Source organism: Macaca nemestrina, chromosome 12 (genome assembly GCF_043159975.1).
Source record: "Macaca nemestrina isolate mMacNem1 chromosome 12, mMacNem.hap1, whole genome shotgun sequence".
Classification (NCBI taxonomy): Eukaryota; Metazoa; Chordata; class Mammalia; order Primates; family Cercopithecidae; genus Macaca; species Macaca nemestrina.
The window spans coordinates 8775144-8791933 of record NC_092136.1 but is presented as its reverse complement, the minus strand read 5'-3'; the positions used below and the strand labels follow the sequence as shown (position 1 = coordinate 8791933).

The 16790-nt window shown below is 56.8% G+C and overlaps 1 protein-coding gene across 1 annotated transcript; it reads right to left on the bottom strand.

The window, feature by feature from the left end:
* Positions 1–43: 43 nt before the first annotated feature.
* Positions 44–16527, bottom strand: LOC105469582 (mitogen-activated protein kinase kinase kinase 11). The gene is made up of 10 exons (XM_011720835.2): positions 15789–16527; positions 10773–10953; positions 10425–10573; positions 10139–10314; positions 9761–10004; positions 9171–9284; positions 8428–8563; positions 8243–8334; positions 1664–2038; positions 44–906 (listed from the first exon to the last, which is right to left on the bottom strand). The coding sequence occupies exons 1-10, from the start codon at positions 16525–16527 to the stop codon at positions 569–571; spliced, it is 2544 nt and encodes an 847-aa protein (XP_011719137.1). The 3' UTR covers positions 44–568.
* Positions 16528–16790: the final 263 nt, after the last annotated feature.

The following is a 16790-nucleotide window of genomic DNA, read 5'->3' as shown; positions in this document are numbered from 1 at the left end:
TTGGGTCACCTGGTTACGTCCAAGAAAGGTGACAGGCTACATGTGGGGAGACAGCTTTTGAGTTTATTTGGCTTCTGGCTTCATTGGATCCCGAGGCTAATACTCCAACCCTGGCTGGGGCAGCAGGAAGGCACCCAGAGAGCCCTGGCCCCAGATGACCCCCAGGGCAGGAGGCCCATGCTCTAAGCCCTAGGGCAGGGGCCGCAGTAGCAGGACTTGGTCAAAAGTGCTGGTGACAGCTGAGGCCGGCCCCTCTTCCCTGCACCTCCCCTCCTCCCTGCATCACCCCTGCGGGCAATTCCCTGAGACAGGCTCTGGTCCTCCCAACCAGCTGGGTACAGTGTCGGGCCCCAGTAGGGCAGGTGAGCTGGGAGGTTTCAGGTATGGGGGCGCAGGCCCCCCATCCAGTGTGAAGGCTTCCTGTGCAGTGTAGTGTTCCTGACCCCCAAAGCGGGGGTGGGGTCCCTGGGGAAACTGAGGCAGCTGCAGAGGCTGGCCCAGCTCCTGTTCCAGTGTATGCTGTGACTCCTCTAAGGCAGCTGGAGCTCGGGGGAGTGGCCTGGCCCACTCAAGGTCCCGCCTCCGGCACCCAAGGGGCCTGGGCACCCATGTCTTTGGTCTGTGCCCTGCAGTCCTGGGGGCCTCCCCGGAAGGGGTTGGCAGGTGGGGAGTCCCAGAAGGGGTCTGAGTCTGGGAACAAGGTCCAGGGTGCCCGGCGGGGTGCAGGCTGTGGCGAAGGCAGGGGAGAAGGCCGTGGCCCAGCCGACACAAAGCTCCAGGGATCAATGCGGCTGCGAAGGGGTGAGGGCCGAGGTCGGCTGATGAGGCCCAGGGGTGGTGAACGTGGGGTGCCTGGGGTGCCAGGAGCAGAGCGTGATGTCCCGGGTGGGGGTGAGACAGTGCCTCCTGTGAGATATAGGAGGGGCACAAGGTCAGGCAACCAACAACTCCTGAGGTCCCCAAGATACACTGCCCTGCTCTGGGCCTCAGTTTCCCCATCTGCACAGTGAGTTACTTGACTCAACTTCTACGGCCCTTCCTGCTCTGCGTGCCTGTTTTTTCGTAATGGTTAGGAGTGAGGCCTCTGGAGCAGACCGGCCTGTATGTCCCGGCCCTGCCACTTACCAGCTGTGGGAGCTCTGGGTCCCTTCATCTCTGTGCCTTCAATTTCCTTATCTAAAAATGGGCATCTAAGAGCACTTAGTTCTGTGGTTGTTATGACTGAATGAGACCATCTCGGGAAAGCCTTGTAAAGAGTACTTGACACAAGTAAGGAACCAGGAGTTTGCTACTATTATGACTACATATATGCTCTGTCGCCCAGGCTGGAGTGCAGTGTCATGATCACGGCTCACTGCAGCCTCAACCTTTCAAGGCTCACGTGATCCTCCCAAAGTGCTGGGATCACAGGCGTGCACCACTGCCTGGCCTTGATTACTTCTGTTATTTCACAGCAGGCATCGCCCCCACCTGCCTGGACCACCTGATAGCTGAATTTAGAACTCTGCTCCCTACATGGTCTTCAGTATCCCAAGCGCCTGGTTCAGGGTCCAGTAGATGACTGTGGTCTTGGCCTTGCCTCCTTGCATGTCCCCAGCCACTCCTCCCTCCCTGGGGACCCCCATCTCCCATCCACGAAGCAGGCCGGCCTCAGGCCACTCACCGCGGGGCTCCTCCTCACGTCGGGGGCTCTTGGCTGACCGCTGGCCTGCAGGAATACCCAGGTCCAGCAACAGGGGTGCAGGAGTGGGCGGGGAGTCGGGCGTCTTGGGCGAGAAGCGAATGAGCGGGGAAGGGGGCGGCTCGGTTGGGCAGGGCGCGGGCATTGGCGTTGGGGGTGTTGTGGGGGGATCCCCACGCTCACGTCCTTGGCTTCCCGGTGGCTGCAGGTCGCGGCCGAGGCCCAGGGAGGCAAGCAGGGCGGTGCCACGCAGTAGCGCACGCTGGATCAGCTTGGGCGTCCCAGAGCTGCTACTGCGCTCTGCGGGGAGAGGCCTCTTGGGTTCCTCGGGCTCCAGGCTAGGCCGTAGGGGGTTACCTGCGGGGCGGAGGCGGCACAGGTGACGGCATGGCTGATGCATCTTCCGGATGAGGGCCCAGGACCTCTCTGCGGTCTTGGAACTGAGTTCTGCCCTCTACCAGCATCTTCCCTGGTCCCACAGGTCCCACGGCCTCCCTACCATGCACCCACACTCTGGCCTTTCACAAGATGGGTGCTGGGAGGGGAGGGCAATGCAGGCGGAGGAAGCGACAGCAAAGCCTGACGGCAGCCAGTGACCCAGACCCCAAAGATGGATGGGCAGTCCCAGTGGAGGCAGGGCTGAGGCCAGGTCACGGTGGGCCTCCATGGCCTGCCAGGGGCAACCTCCAGGTCCAGGGCCATGGCAGGTCCCACTGACTGGGACCGGCGCCCTGTGCTCTGTGCCCACCCGCTTCCTGGCTTGGCAGCCCTGCCCCTTCTGCCCACCCACCCCCACTCCAGCTGTAGCTTGTAAGATGCACACAGTCAACTCTAATGTACATGGCCGCCTTGAGGAGCACAAATCCCTGTCCCTATTCTAGAAAGGAGGAAAATGAGGTTCAGAGGGGTCAATACCTTGCCCAAGGTCACAGCTAATTTACAGAGTAGGTATTTGTGCCAGGCCTGAGCTGAATAACATAGGGGCATTATGTTGTCTGATCCTCATGCCCGGGGGTTCCAGGCTTAGAGGTTGAGGGCTTGCGCGGAGCTGTACAGCCAGTGAAAGGTGGAGCTGGCTTCACCCCAGGCAAGGGCAGTAGAGCCTTTGCTCTCCACCATTTCCCAACCAGACTCTGCCCTAGATTTCAAGACACTAGTGTCCCACTTTCCAGTCTAGGGTTGGCCTGACTCCATTCTAGATCACTTGGGCAGGGATGGGGAAACCGCTCATTAAGGAGAAGGGCCTCTAGGATGGGCTCTCACAAGCACTGATTTTGGCTCTAGAATCTGCTATGGCTCTATAAGAAAGTCTGGCCTCCTCCCTCTGCCTTTCCCCTCCTGCCTGGAGTGCAAAAGCAGGTTGGATGTCGGGAGGAAGAAATATAAGGCTGGGAAAAGTGAACTTCTACTATGAACCAGGACTCAGCTGACAGTCCCTTCTGTCAGCCACAACCCTTACTCAGACTCTCTGCCTCTTACCTCACCCAACTCCCACCCCGACCACTACCACTGAAGGAACAAGGGAATCCTTCTAAAATGCAAACCGGTTAAAGACAGGTCTCTGCTTAAAAACTACCCATCACTTCCAGCTTCATTCACTCATTCATTCAATCAACATCTACTGACCCATGTGCCTTGGCCCCTGTCCGCAGCCCCAGTCCTGAGACTCCTTGGCTCTCAACTCTTCTCAGAGTTCAGCCAGGTTGCCTTTTCCTTGGGTCTGGTGAGCTGCATGCCTGTGCACACACTGTTTGCTCTGGCTGGCTGACCTTTCCCACCTCAGCTTTCAGTGACCTCTTACGTACCATCCAAGACCCACTGGGATGTCACTTCCTCTGTGAAGCCTTTCCAAAATCTCCCTGAACCTGCATAGTTATTGCTCATGTTATGCCTCATACAGGTGCTACTGGACTTGTCTGTGAGTCTGCCTCCTTCATCAGATGAGGTCAAGGCAGTGTTTAACATGTTGATGCCTGGCTCTTAAAATGCAAATCCCTGGCTCGCGCCTGTAATCCCAGCACTTCGGGAGGCCTAGGCAGGCGTTTCACGAGGTCAGGAGATCAAGCCCATCCTGGCTAACACGGTGAAACCCTATCTCTACTAAAAATACAAAAAAATTAGCTGGGCGTGATGGCCTGCGCCTATAGTCCCAGCTACTTGGGAGGCTGAGGCAGGAGAATGGCATGAACCCAGGAGGCGGAGCTTGCAGTGAGCCAAAATCGCGCCACTGCACTCCAGCCTGGGTGACAGAGTGAGACTTCTCTCAAAAAAAAAAAAAAAAAAAAGCAAATCCTTGTTTGATGAAGAATCCATTTTTATAATCCTTGCACCAACCACGTGAGGTTATCACCCCCACTTCGCTGGTGAAGAACTGATCATTTACAGTGAGTTTAAACAGAAGAGGGGAAATCATGTTTAAAAAAAGCAAGGGCTGGCTGGCTGTGGTGGCTCACACCTGTAATCCCAGCACTTTGGGAGGCCAAGGCGGGCGGATCACGAGGTCAAGAAATCGAGACCATCCTTGCCAACATGGTGAAACCCTGTCTCTACTAAAAAATACAAAAATTAGCAGGGCATGGTGGCACACATTTACAGTCTCAGCTACTTGGGAGGCTGAGGCAGCAGAATCACTTGAACCCAGGAGGCAGAGGTTGCAGTAAGCCGAGACCCCGCCACTACACTCCAGACTGGGTGACAGAGCAAGACTCCATCTCAACAACAACAAAAAAAAAGCAAGAGAGGCTGGGAGCGGTGGTGCATGCCTACAATCCCAGCACTTTGGGAGGCCAAGTAGGGCAGATCACTTGAAGTCAGGAGTTCGAGACTAGCCTGGCCAACATGGTGAAACCCCGTCTCTACTAAATACAAAAATTAGGCCGGTGGTTCACGCTTGTAACCCCAGCACTTTGGGAAGATGAAGCAGGCGGCTCACTTGAGGTCAGGAGTTCGGGACCAGCCTGGCTAACATGGCGAAACCTCGTCTCTACTAAAAATACAAAAAGTAGCTGGGCATTGTGGCACATGCCTGTAATCCCAGCTACATGGGAGGCTGAGGCAGGAGAATCATTTGAACCTGGGAGGTGGAGGTTCTAGTGAGCTGAGATTGCACCACTGCACTCCAGCCTGGGCAACAGAACACCACTTCATCTCAAAAACAACAACAACAAAAATTAGCTGGGCATGGTGGCACACACCTGTAATCCCAGCTACTGGGCAGGCTCAGGGAGGAGAATTGCTTGAACCTGGGAGGTGGAGGCTGAAGTGAGCTGAGGTCGCAGCACTACACTCCAGCCTGGGTGACAGAACAAGACTCCTCAAAAAATAAAACAAAACAAAAATAGCAAGAGAAAGCTGGGTGTGGTGGCTCACACCTGTAATGCCAGCACTTTGGGAGGCTGAGGTGGGTGAACTGCTTAAGCCCAGCCCGGGCAACATGGCAAAACCCCATCTCTACAAAAAATACAAAAATTAGCCAAACATGGCATGCATCTGTAGTCCCAGCTACTCAGGAAGCTGAGGTGGGAGGATCACTTGAGTCCGGGAGGCAGAGTTTGCAGAGAGTCATGATTGTGCCACTGCACTCCAGCCTAGGTGATAGAAATAGACTCTGTCTTAACTAATAAAAGAGAGAAATGAGACAAAGGGAAGAGAAAATAGGGTCCAGCAGACAAAATGAGAATGAACAGAAGTTCCTGCAGTCAATGGCCTGAGAAACTGAGGTTCTGAAGGGTCAGTGACTTGGTCAACATAATCCAGCTAGGATTTGAATCTGCCTCTAAACTTCCTGGCAGCAAGAGTTAGCAACTCTGTTGTTTAGGAGAAAGCTGCATGACTCTTCTTGACCCAAAGATAGACAGAGGTGAAACTGCTTCCGTGGGGCCTCATAGGGAGGACACAGCCACGTAGTTATTGACTCCAAGGCAACAAGCCTCACAGGGCAGTTGCTATCAGTGTAGCTGAGTGTACCCTGCCAATGTGCCACTCCTTGCAACCAGCTCTCCAGGGGCCAGAACAGCCTGCTGGGGACAGGGTGATGGGGTGTGTGGCTCTCCAGTGGTGTGGCTTATGCCTGGGACCATCTCACAGGGTCTGGGATCTCTGTGAGGCCCCATTCTTTGATTCTTAACTGGGTTTCTGTGGGTGGCTGTGAGGTCAATGTCATGTATTTTCACGGACCCAGATGGTGTGTGGAGTGTGGAATTGGGCTGGGGAACCACATGCTCAGCCAGCCACTGAGCTGCAGCAGCTGACATCCTTTCGGGGCAAGTGGCAATCCATTTCTTTATCAGCCAGGAAGGGCATTGGTGTTGAGGCTGACAGACTCTTATCAAGAACAGTAACTACCATAGTTTCCAGTGCTTTCACGAAACCTCAGGCAGGTGGCCTTCTGGCCACACATCTGCAATTTCATATTGTGGGAGCATTCGTTGTATCCCTGGGGGCTGTGGCTCTCTCAGTTTGCTGTGGCTGAACCAAGAAAGAAGGCATTTCAGATATCTACGGGCACAGACTTCTACAAAGTTATGATGCCATGAAATATTTCGAGGAGATGAGGAAGGCTGGTATCTCTCAGAATGCAAAGTGATTTTGGAATATGAAGAATTTTTTTTTTTTTTTTGAGACAGAGTCTCGCTCTGTCGCCCAGGCTGGAGTGCAGTGGCCGGATCTCAGCTCACTGCAAGCTCCGCGTCCCAGGTTTAGCCATTCTCCTGCCTCAGCCTCCCGAGTAGCTGGGACTACAGGCGCCCGCCACCTCGCCCGGCTAGTTTTTTGTATTTTTTAGTAGAGACGGGGTTTCACCATGTTAGCCAAGATGGTCTCGATCTCCTGACCTCGTGATCCTCCCATCTCGGCCTCCCAAAGTGCTGGGATTATAGGCTTGAGCCACCGTGCCCGGCCTATGAAGAATTTCTTTGGGTTGAATTACTTAGAAGTTTGTCACTGACCTGAACTATTCATGAACATATGAGCTAATAGTTTCTCTTGATAAATAATTAACAAATTCTTTGGATAAAAAAACATGGGGCAAGCCTGAGAACGATGGGGTCCAGACCCCTTGTGCCCCTGCTTCTGGGAGCTCAGGGCCAGACGGTTCTGTGGAATAGTCAGGAACTGCTTCAACCTACACACCTGGGTTGACAGGCCCTCAGGTTCTCCTTTGGCCCATCTGGCCTGGTACATTTTAGAGCAAGTGAGTTCAGGAAGCCCCCTTGGCCTTCCAGTTCTCAGTTCAGTCCCTGCAGGACGGATGCTGGGGGCACTGCAGCTGCTGGAGCAGCAAATGGCGGGGCGGATGGAGGCCTGGGGCTCTGCCTCTGTGGTCAGACAGACAGACAGTCTTCGGTTCAAATCTCTGCTCTACTGGGTGCCTTACATCAAACCACTTAATCGCTCTGTGCCTCAGTTTCCTCGTAAAATGAGGCCAATACTACTACTCCCCTCACAAAACTGCTTGGCACATAGAAGAGACCCAACAAAGGTTAGCTGTTGTTATGGCTATCGAATGTAGCTCAGGGAATGGTAGAGGTGATGGGCTGGGTGGGATGGGAGGAGTTTAAACAGCTTGCTGAACTGGACTCTTCTGAGAGCGGCTAAGCGGGTCCTACATTGTGGCTGTGAGCAGCAGGTGTGGGGGCTCTGAGGATGGTCCCTAGGCTGGCACAGGGACTCACAGGCAAGGGAGGCCGTAACTTTCTGGCCTCCGTCAGAGCTGGGCAGTGTTGAGCTGAGTGAGCCCTCCTCCCCGCAATGCTGGAGCCCTGCTCTCTGCCTGACCCTCTGGCTTCCTAAGCAGTCTGTATGTGAGAAGCCCTTTCTTCAAGTGAAAGCTTCTGAGCTCACTACAAGCATGGGAGCTGAAGTCTCTCTGGGTTCAGATCCTCAGCTGGGGGTTTAAGGTAGGTTACTTCACCTCTCAGAGCCTCAGTTTCCTTATCTGTAAAATGGGGTAATAGTAGCCCCTCTTCATCAATGCTTGGAGAGAATGCCTGGCACAGTAGGGCAGTTACCATCACGGAGAACAGAAAGGCCCGGAGCTATCCTGGATGTGGTGAGAATGGTCCTGGATCCTGCCTGCTCGGCCTTCTCATTCTCTTCTTCATCTAGAGGCTCCCAGAAGGGACTCCGAGCAGCACAGTGTGGCTGACGCTAGTCTGGCTCTCCCCAACACAGGCTGATTCCTTCCCCTCTCTGGGCCCAGCTTGCCTTGGTACCAAAGGCTGGGTGGGCTTCCTGTCTTTCTTTTCTCCCTGGAGCCTGCTAAAGGTACAGGGGCTGCCACAGGGACAGGGAAGAGCCTTCTTACAGGCCAGCTCTGAACAAGGGGATGAGACTCTGGGCCCCGAGCCGAGGCCTGGGCTGTATGCTGCTTGATCATGGGCCTGTAGGTCAGACCTGGGTTCCAAGATCAGTTCTGTCCTGTCTCAGCCTTGGTTTCCTAGTCTCTAGAATGAGAGCAACCAGGGCAGGACTCCTGCTTTGCCTGCTCACCTCTCATGGCCTCCCCAAGGTGCCCACGGAAGGAACTCAGCCAGATTCTGCCGAGGGAGGAAGGCCACTCACCATTGAGTGCTGGGGGTGTGGAAGGAGATCCTAAGGGGGATGAGTCATCTGAATCCAGGTACCATGTGGCTTCGTCCATGCGGGACCTTCTCCTGGTGATGGGAGGACAAGGAGGGGTGCTTTGGGAATTCCAAGACTTGGGGAAAGCAGATGATGCTGGGTTTGGGGGGTACTCAGGTACTCACCTCCCATTCTGGGCTTCCCCAGGCTTGGGGGAACTGGGACCCCAAGCCCAGCATGCTCGCCGCTCTCCATTGCTTGAGTCCTCCAGACGTCGGGGGGACTGGCGGCCCCATGCCTGGCCTGGCTCTGCAGGCTCCACTACAGGGGAAACCGATGGAATTGGAGATAATCTTTATCCTCCCTCCATCATCAGAGTCAGGCTTCAGGGGTAACCTTTGCAGTATGGAGAGGAGGGTGGGCCCTGTACCATTCCCAGGGTGAGCTTTGGGCAAGATAGATGGGTTTGGGTTTATCACCCCACAGTGGGGTGGGGCATCTCATCTAGCCCTTCAGCTAACATTTGCTAGTTAGTAATTAGTACAGACAAGGACACCAACTGCCTGGGCTTGATTCTGGCTCTTCCACTTATTAACTGTGTAGCAAGTTACTTTTTTCACTTTTCTCATCCGTAAAACTTGGATTAACAATAAAAATAGCAACCTAATAGAATTATTGCAAGATATTAATATTAGTAAAGCATTTAAAAAAATTAGTAGTACATAGTGTCATACAATTATTTGACTAAAAAAATAAGTACAATTAATGCTGCCTGGGGAGTTCAGAGTTAACAGTCTAGACCTAGGGCAGGGAGCCTGGGGGCAGACGGAAAGAGGGGATAGTGAGTGAGATCCCCTCCAAGGATAAGGTCTGAAAGAGAATAAGGGGCTGGGATGCGGAGAGGGGCACGAGAGGAGAAGTTTCTTACACTGGATGGCCCGGAACCGGGGGAAGGTGGGCGAATCCCCAGGCCCGACCTCGAAGACGTTTCTCCTCCGGTCGAGGCCGGGTGAGGCCTGCACGGTGATGCGGTGCTTGAAGTCTGCGGTTTAGGTTGGGGGGAGCAGGGTTCAGGTTTGCAATGAAGGAGAGCCAGGACCCCAACCTGCAGGGGCCCAAGGCCGGCTCCCAGGCCGCACAGGAAGCGGCACGGTGGCTATGAGACTGTTGCCAGCCTCACTGCTTTCTTGAGCCGCTGGTTCTGGATAAGGAAAGCTACTCGTCTGCGTCGGAGATGCCAGGCCGCCGGCCCGCCCCGCCCCCTAGACCTTCCCAGAACTTTCGTGAACCCCACCCCTTCCCGGTCGCCCCTACTCCCAGACCGACATGCAAATACTTCCGCCAGAACCCGCCCACAGACAGAAAAAAACACTCCTGGCCCCACCCCTCCCAGCCTTCACCTCTCGGGCCCACCCACAACACCCTAAACCAATCCCAGCGCGCTCAGCCCACAGACCTGGCTCCACCCCCCCGCCCTCGCAGCCAATGGCGGAGGATGCCCCGGGGCCCGCCCCTCACCTAGTGGCATGCTGATGCGCTCGCCGCCGTCGCGCGCCCGGAGCTTGCTGCGCTTGAATGTGCCGCGGCGGCGGCGCACGTGCGGTCGCTCGCGGTCCACCTGCTGCAGCAGCAGCGTCAGCTCGCGCTCGAACACTTCTAGCTCCCACTGGGCCAGCAGGTGCTCGCGCCGCCGCAGCTGCTCCGCCTGTGACCTCTGCTCGCGCGCTGCTCGCGTCAGCTCCTCTTCGCGGCTCAGTAGTTCCTGCGCCCGAGACAGCGAAGGAGAAGAGGTCAGCCTGGCACCTGGCACCGATCCCGGCGGCGCCCGCCCCGACTCTGCCCCAGGAAGATCAGGGAGACACTCCTTCCAACGCTGGGTCCCCTGATTCCTCGCACCTTTTCCTTGGCTCGCAGCTCGTCGAAAAGACCCTGGATCTCGCGCTTCCAGCCTTCCTGCATGGAATGGAAGGAGTCCCGCGGCATTTCCCGTAGGACCTGTGCCTCCAGCGCCTCCAACTGCTGCAGGATGGAGGCGAAGTCGGGCCTGCGGTGAGGGTCCTGCGCCCAGCAGTCTAGGGGCACGGCGTGCAGCGGGGACAGAATAAGAAGGGGTCTGTGGGTGGATATGTCCTGGACCAGGGAGCTCTGCCCCTCACCTGCTCCCCCCGCCCCGCCCTCTTACCTGCCATAAGCTGTGCGAAGGGCTCGGGGCAGGTGGATGGGATGGGCAGTGTGAGCTTGTTAACAGCTACGCCATAGGCCACAGCAAGGCAGTCAATGCCACGGTACGGCACCTCCCCGGTCAGCAGTTCCCACAGCAGCACCCCAAAACTGTGGGCGAGACAACAGGTCTGTGTTCCCTTTTCTCTCCCAACCCATACCCCCTTACTGCCACTTCACCCAAAAGCAACTAGGAGCTAAGTGGTTTGGATCCCTGTCCCTGGACTTGGCCCAGCCCTAGACTTAGGCAGCCACCTCTGCCCTCTGCAGCCCCGTAGCAGCCCCTGTCCAGCCCCACCGAGGGCCGCACCTCCAGACGTCACTGCCCTTAGAGAAGGTGGAGGCCTTGATAACCTCAGGAGCCATCCAGGCGTAGGTGCCCGCGGCACTCATTTGTGTGGTTTTGTGCCACTCTCGGGCCAGACCAAAGTCGGTGATCTTCAGGGTCTTGTGCTCCATGTCGTCACCCTCAATGGGCTGCAGCAGCAAAACTAGAGAAGAGGGGCTAGATTGTGGATGCTCCAGTATCAGGTGGTGGGGACAGGGTAAGAGCTGGGAGCAAACTCATCTGATGGACATCCTGGCTGGGTCCTGGGGGCACAGAGGTAACTTGGTCTAGATCTTGAGGACCTACTTGAAGTCAGACATTTCTTTTTTTTTTTTTTTTTTTTGAGATGGAGTTTCGCTCTTGTTGCCCAGGCTGAGTGCAGTGGCACCATCTTGGCTCACTGCAACCTCCACTTCCCGGGTTCAAGCGATTCTCCCGCCTCAGCCTCCCGAGTAGTGGGATTACAGGCATGTGCCACCATGCCCGGCTAATTTTGTATTTTTAGTAGAGACAGGATTTCTCCATGTTGATCAGGCTGGTCTCGATCTCCCAACCTCAGGTGATCTGCCCGCCTCGCCTCCCAAAGTGCTAGGATTACAGGCGTGAGCCACCGCACCTGGTCGACGACAGACATTTCACACTCAGCCCTAGCACTCAAAACCATTTATAAGCTAGATAATATTTTTCACGTTTCACAGATGAGGAAACCAAGCAGGGAAATGACTTGGCAGAGGTCATACAACAAATAGAGCAGAGATTACAACCTGGTCTGTGTGGCTCTGAAACCAGTGTTCTAGCTTTTCCCTAAGACTACACTGAAACAAAATTGGCAAGGTAGCAACTCTGGGCTTTTTTTTGAGACGGAGTCTCGCTCTGTCAGCCAGGCTGGAGTGCAGTGGTGTGATCTCCGCTCACTGCAAGCTCCGCCTCCCGGGTTCATGACATTTTCCTGCCTCACCTTGCGAGTAGCTGGGACTATAGGTGCCTGCCACCCACCGCGCCCGGCTAATTTTTGGTATTTTTAGCAGAGATGGGGTTTCACCATGTTAGCCAGGACGGTCTTGATTTCCTGACCTTGTGATCCACCTGCCTTGGCCTTCCAAAGTGCTGGGATTACAGATGTGAGCCACCGCGCCTGGCCTGGGCATTTATGGCTTTGATTTCAAGAGAGATCTGTGAGTGTCCTGTCACTCTGTTGGGGCAGGAGCGTGAATGAGAACCCCCCTTGGAGTGGGGAGCAAGAGGGAAGTTCTTGGTGAGAAAAGAAGCCCAGCAGGTACCACAGGCCCCAAGTGCCCACATCACACTGTGGCAAGTGCAGCCACTTCCAAGGCAAAGATTCCAAAAGATACCTACCGATGCAGCTGGAAGGGAAGAGAAAGGGTGGGGTCCAAGAAAGTGATGGTTCTTGGCCACAAAGGAGGAGCTTGGGGTAAATGTAGGCGTGGATGGTCAGACGTGGCAGGGGCTTGTGGCTTTAACCCAAATGGGCCACTGTACTTGGTACAAAGAGGAGAAGCAGCAACTTGCAAATCTCTCACCAGGACAGGAATGACTCAAGTGAGAGAAGTTTTCGAGGAATAGAAAGAGGACAAAGTCATAGAGTCAGGAAGGGTCTGAAGGCCCCTCTATTTGCTGGTTACAGCCAACTGCACTGTGGAAGAGAAGCGATATCAAGTCAACCATGTTTCTGGACCCGTGTCAGGGCACACCTCTCAGCTCTCCTGCCCCATGTGACACGACTGTCATGGGGGCAGCATAGGGCACAGGGTGGAGCAGATGGGAAGGGCACCTCATACAGCCTGGTGAGTCAGGGAGGACTTCCCAGAGGAGGTGGCAGAACCAGGGTGCTCATTTTTCAGGGCTTAAAGCCACAAGCCCTGATCCTGCTGCTGGCCAGCCCACCTGGGCCTTGAGGAGGCATCTCGCACTGCTGCCAGCCGTCCCCGCTGCCCCACCGTCCTCAGCCCCCACAGCCCTGGCTGCTTGGCTGTTTCTGCGTCCTCTACCTTCAGCCATTTCAGCGCTGGTGCTTCTCAGAGCATGGCCTCTCCTCAACCTCTGCCCGCAGCCCCCTGGCTGACTCAGCCTCTTCCAGGTACCAGCTCCCTCTCCCTACTGGCATCTTCCACATTTGCAACTCCATGCCAGACAAATTGGTTCAGCTACCCCTCAGCAGCTCTACCTAATGTCCAGGTGTCCTCCATGACCACCTTTACTATCCCGGCATGCCCAGTAGATTTTCCTGCAACTTTTCCTAATCCAGAGAATGGTCTCAAAATCCACCTACTCCTCTGAGCCAGACCCTGGAGCCAAATCCTGAACACTTCATCAAGCCGAGGATGACAACAAAACCCTCCTCAGACGGCTGTCACGAGCACAAAACAAGACCACACTTTTAAAGCTTTTGCATGGGGGCTGCCACCTGGCAGAAGCATCCTAAAGGCCAGTTGTCCTAAAGCTCATATCGTATCTCCACCCTCCTCTCCCTCCTCTGTCACTCCTTACTGCCAGCTTCACAATAGCCTCCGGTCTGGCTGCTGGAGGCTGGGGACCTGACCGTTTAGCAAGCCCCGCACAAGCTCATTCCAAAGGGGAAACGCAGCAGGCTGGGGCAGTGGGTGGAGTGGAAATGGGCACTTCCCCTGGTGCCAGGGCCCAACTCCCACTTTGAAGACCAACACTTGCTGCTGCTTGGCCCGGTCTCCAGCCACTTGTGGCATCCGAGACTGGCAAAGTGCTGTTCCAGTATCTCAGGCCGAGTAGCCACTCTCCACCTTTTTCAGGTGGGGAATCTGAGGCCCAGAGAGGGGCAGCAACTCACCCAAAGTTTCAGGACTTCTTTGTGCTTGTGGCCTTTCTGCTACCTCCCCGCTCCCGGCTCTGCCAGCTGCTAAGCCCCATCCTCTGCTTTCTCTCCAAGCTGCCTCTCTGTGCTTTCAATTGTCCCAACTCCAGCTGCTGTTCCGGTGTCTGATGTAGACCCCAGGCATGGGAGGTCAGGGGTCACCCAGAGGAGAATGGGCCAGAGACCCCGAAGCTAGGGGAAGCTCTCAGTGCCCCTTTAGGGCTCCCTGGCCTCTGACAGGGACCTGGCCACCAGCTCCCTCCCTAGGCTGGCCTCTGTGGGGCTTGGGAGTGGCCTGGGCAGCTCACGCCTCTTCCTCTTCCCTCCTGTGGTCCCTACTTCTCCTTTCTGGGAGGCCTGGGCCAGGTCTCCCACTTGGGAGGGGGAGTCCTTTTGGGGAGAACTGGGGGAGGTCAGGCCCAGGCCGAGCTGGCTGGTCAGTCCTGTGACTCGTGGGCCTGGAGAATTCCCCCTCCTCTCCCCGCCAGGCTTCCTCACAAGGCCCCCATTGTCCAGGAAAATCATGCCATTGTTTCTTGCCTGTGCCCCCCCAAGCCCAGGGACTCCCCCCACCCCAATCCCGCAGACAGCAACTTGGGCCTAAGACTGGGGTCTCCGAGGTTAAATGCCAGGCTCAGGGAGGCTGAGGGCACCTTGCCTGCCCTTTACCACCAACTCCCAGACTCTGAGAGGGAAGCAGGGGAACTAGAGGGGAGTGGGGCAGCAGTTCCAGGCTCCTTCCTCCCGCAAGCCCTCCACCCCCAGCTCTTTCCTCCCCTGCAGGCAGCTGGGCTAGGGAGGGAGCAGGGGCTGGAGCAGGGACAGGAAGCCGGCTCAGGGCAGCAGGAAACGCAGGAAGCAGTGGGGAGGGTGGGGAGCAGGGGCCTGGGCTATTGTTCCATTTTTTCTGGAAAGAAAACGGAGGAAAAACAGAAGATGGGAGTCCCCTCCCCCTGCGCCTTCGGGGAATCCCCCTCAGATTGGGGCAGGTAGTGGGGGTCCCTAGATAGAGCCCAGGGTTGAGGCTGAGAGGTGGGAACTGCACCTTACTAGGGATGAGAAGAGTGGGTGGGGTGGTTGGCAGGCCTCCCCTGGCTCCTCCAGCCCTGGCAAGAACTTGGATATCTGGGGCTCAGCACTCTGTTTCCTGCAAGCCCCTTGTCCATGGTCAGCCCAGGCCAGGAGGCTCAAAATATCCACATGGACCCCCCTCTAAGAATGTCTCATGCTTTTCCAGTGACCCCACTGAGCCTGGCCCCTCCTGCATTTCCTACTGCTGCTCTCCAGCCTGCATCCTGGGCTCTAGGAGGCCCCCGCTCCTGGTCCCTGCTGTGTGCTAGGTCCTGCTTCCATGCCTTCGCTCTCTAAATGCTGCGCGCACCAGGAAGCCCTCTGAAGCTACCACTTGCTTCTCTTGGGCCGTGATGGAAAGCGTGTTGGGGGCTTAAAATGGTGGGAGATGGAGTCTCCCTTAGCCCAGCACTCCCACCCCAAGCACTGATTGCAGGCTAGGCCCTCTTGGTGATCCAGCCCTCAAATGTCCATCTCCATGGCTGAAGACCGGCTGCGGGTTGGGGATCGCAGGTCAGGCTTGCCCAGGCTGTTGAGCTGTTTCACTCTCCCTTTTTACAGAGTCTGAAATTGAGGCTCCGAGTTGGAGTAACGAGCTAGAGGTCATGCAGCCAGGGAGGGCTAGGCCAGAATTCCAGCCCTGGCCTTGGCCTTGACTGCCAAGGAGGGCTTCTCCCTCTGAGATATCTGTTCTGGAGGAGCTGCCCATGATGACAGGAGAGGACAGAGCACCAACTCTACGAATATGAATTTAGGGGAGGAGAAGATGGGGAGCGCGAGCTTCCAGAGGACTTCCTTGAGGTGGGAGGCAGAGCTGGGCAGGATGCTCATGGCCCACCTGAGAAATCCCAATTTCTTAACTTGTCCAAACCTCAGCTGCAGCCTGGGACAGGAAGACTCTTCTGGGTGCCTGGAGCTCTGTTTGGGGACTAGCTTGAGCCCATGGGCACCTGGTCAGCTGGGACCCCCTAGGGCGAGTGCTCCTACCTGCAGCAGACCCTAAGCTAGGCTCCGTGGAAGGTTGGGAGCAGGTGTGTGCCAGAGCCATGCCACCCGCAACCAGGCCGCCAGAAACTCACTGTTGTTGGACTTGAGGTCGCGATGGATGACGGGCACCAGGGCCTCGCAGTGCAGGTAGTGCATCCCACGGGCAATCTGCACAGCCCAGTTAACCAGCACATGGGGAGGCACGCGCCGCCCTGCCAGAGCTCGGCTGAGGGGTCCACCAGCTGCATACTCCATCACCAGGCACAGGTTGGGCTCCTCCAGGCACACAGCCTTGAGGGCAATGATGTTGGGGTGTGCTAGCATGGCGAAGAGCCGGGCCTCCTGGCGAACACTCTCAGCTGTCACACTGATGTCCTCATCGGGGTCCTGGCGAGCTGCCTTCACAGCCACCAGCTCACCTCGCCAGCTGCCCCGGTACACCTTGCCGAAGCCTCCAATGCCGATCACCTCCTCCAGCCGCAGCTCCTGGAAGCTGGCCACCTCGCAGGGGGGCGGGCCGCCACCCCGAGACACATAGTTGGATGGGAAGATGCCCACCTGGCCACCCACCTGGCCTGCCCACCAGCCCTCGTCTCCTGAGATGGCTGCGTCCCGGGACAGCACCTCCACACGGTCACCCTTCCTCAGGGCCAGCTCGTCCTGCCCACTGGGCTCGTAGTCGAACAGGGCTGTCCACACCGGGTTGGCATAACCCGCTGCCTTTGGAGACCCCTCAGGCCGGCCTCCTCCACTGCCCCCACCACCCCCGCTGCCACTGCCATTCCATGACCCAAGAGGGCTCTTGAGGAAGAGGCTCTTCAAGGGCTCCATGGCCGGGAGCCGGCGTTGGGATGTGTGGAGGACCTTCTCTGGGTGCCCGTGGTCCCCACCCCCGCTGGCTGCCGAGGCCCTAGTCCCGGAACCTGGGCATCCGGGCCCTGGCCCTCAGCCCCAGACCCACGCCTCTCTGGGGAGCCAGGAGTGTCGCCTCCCGGCCCCCCGCATCTCGGGCTTCTGGAGGAGGGCACCCAGGGCAGTGTGGTCAGGCCGGGGGGGTGGGGCCCCGGGGCCTCCGACGCCTCACCATGGCTAGC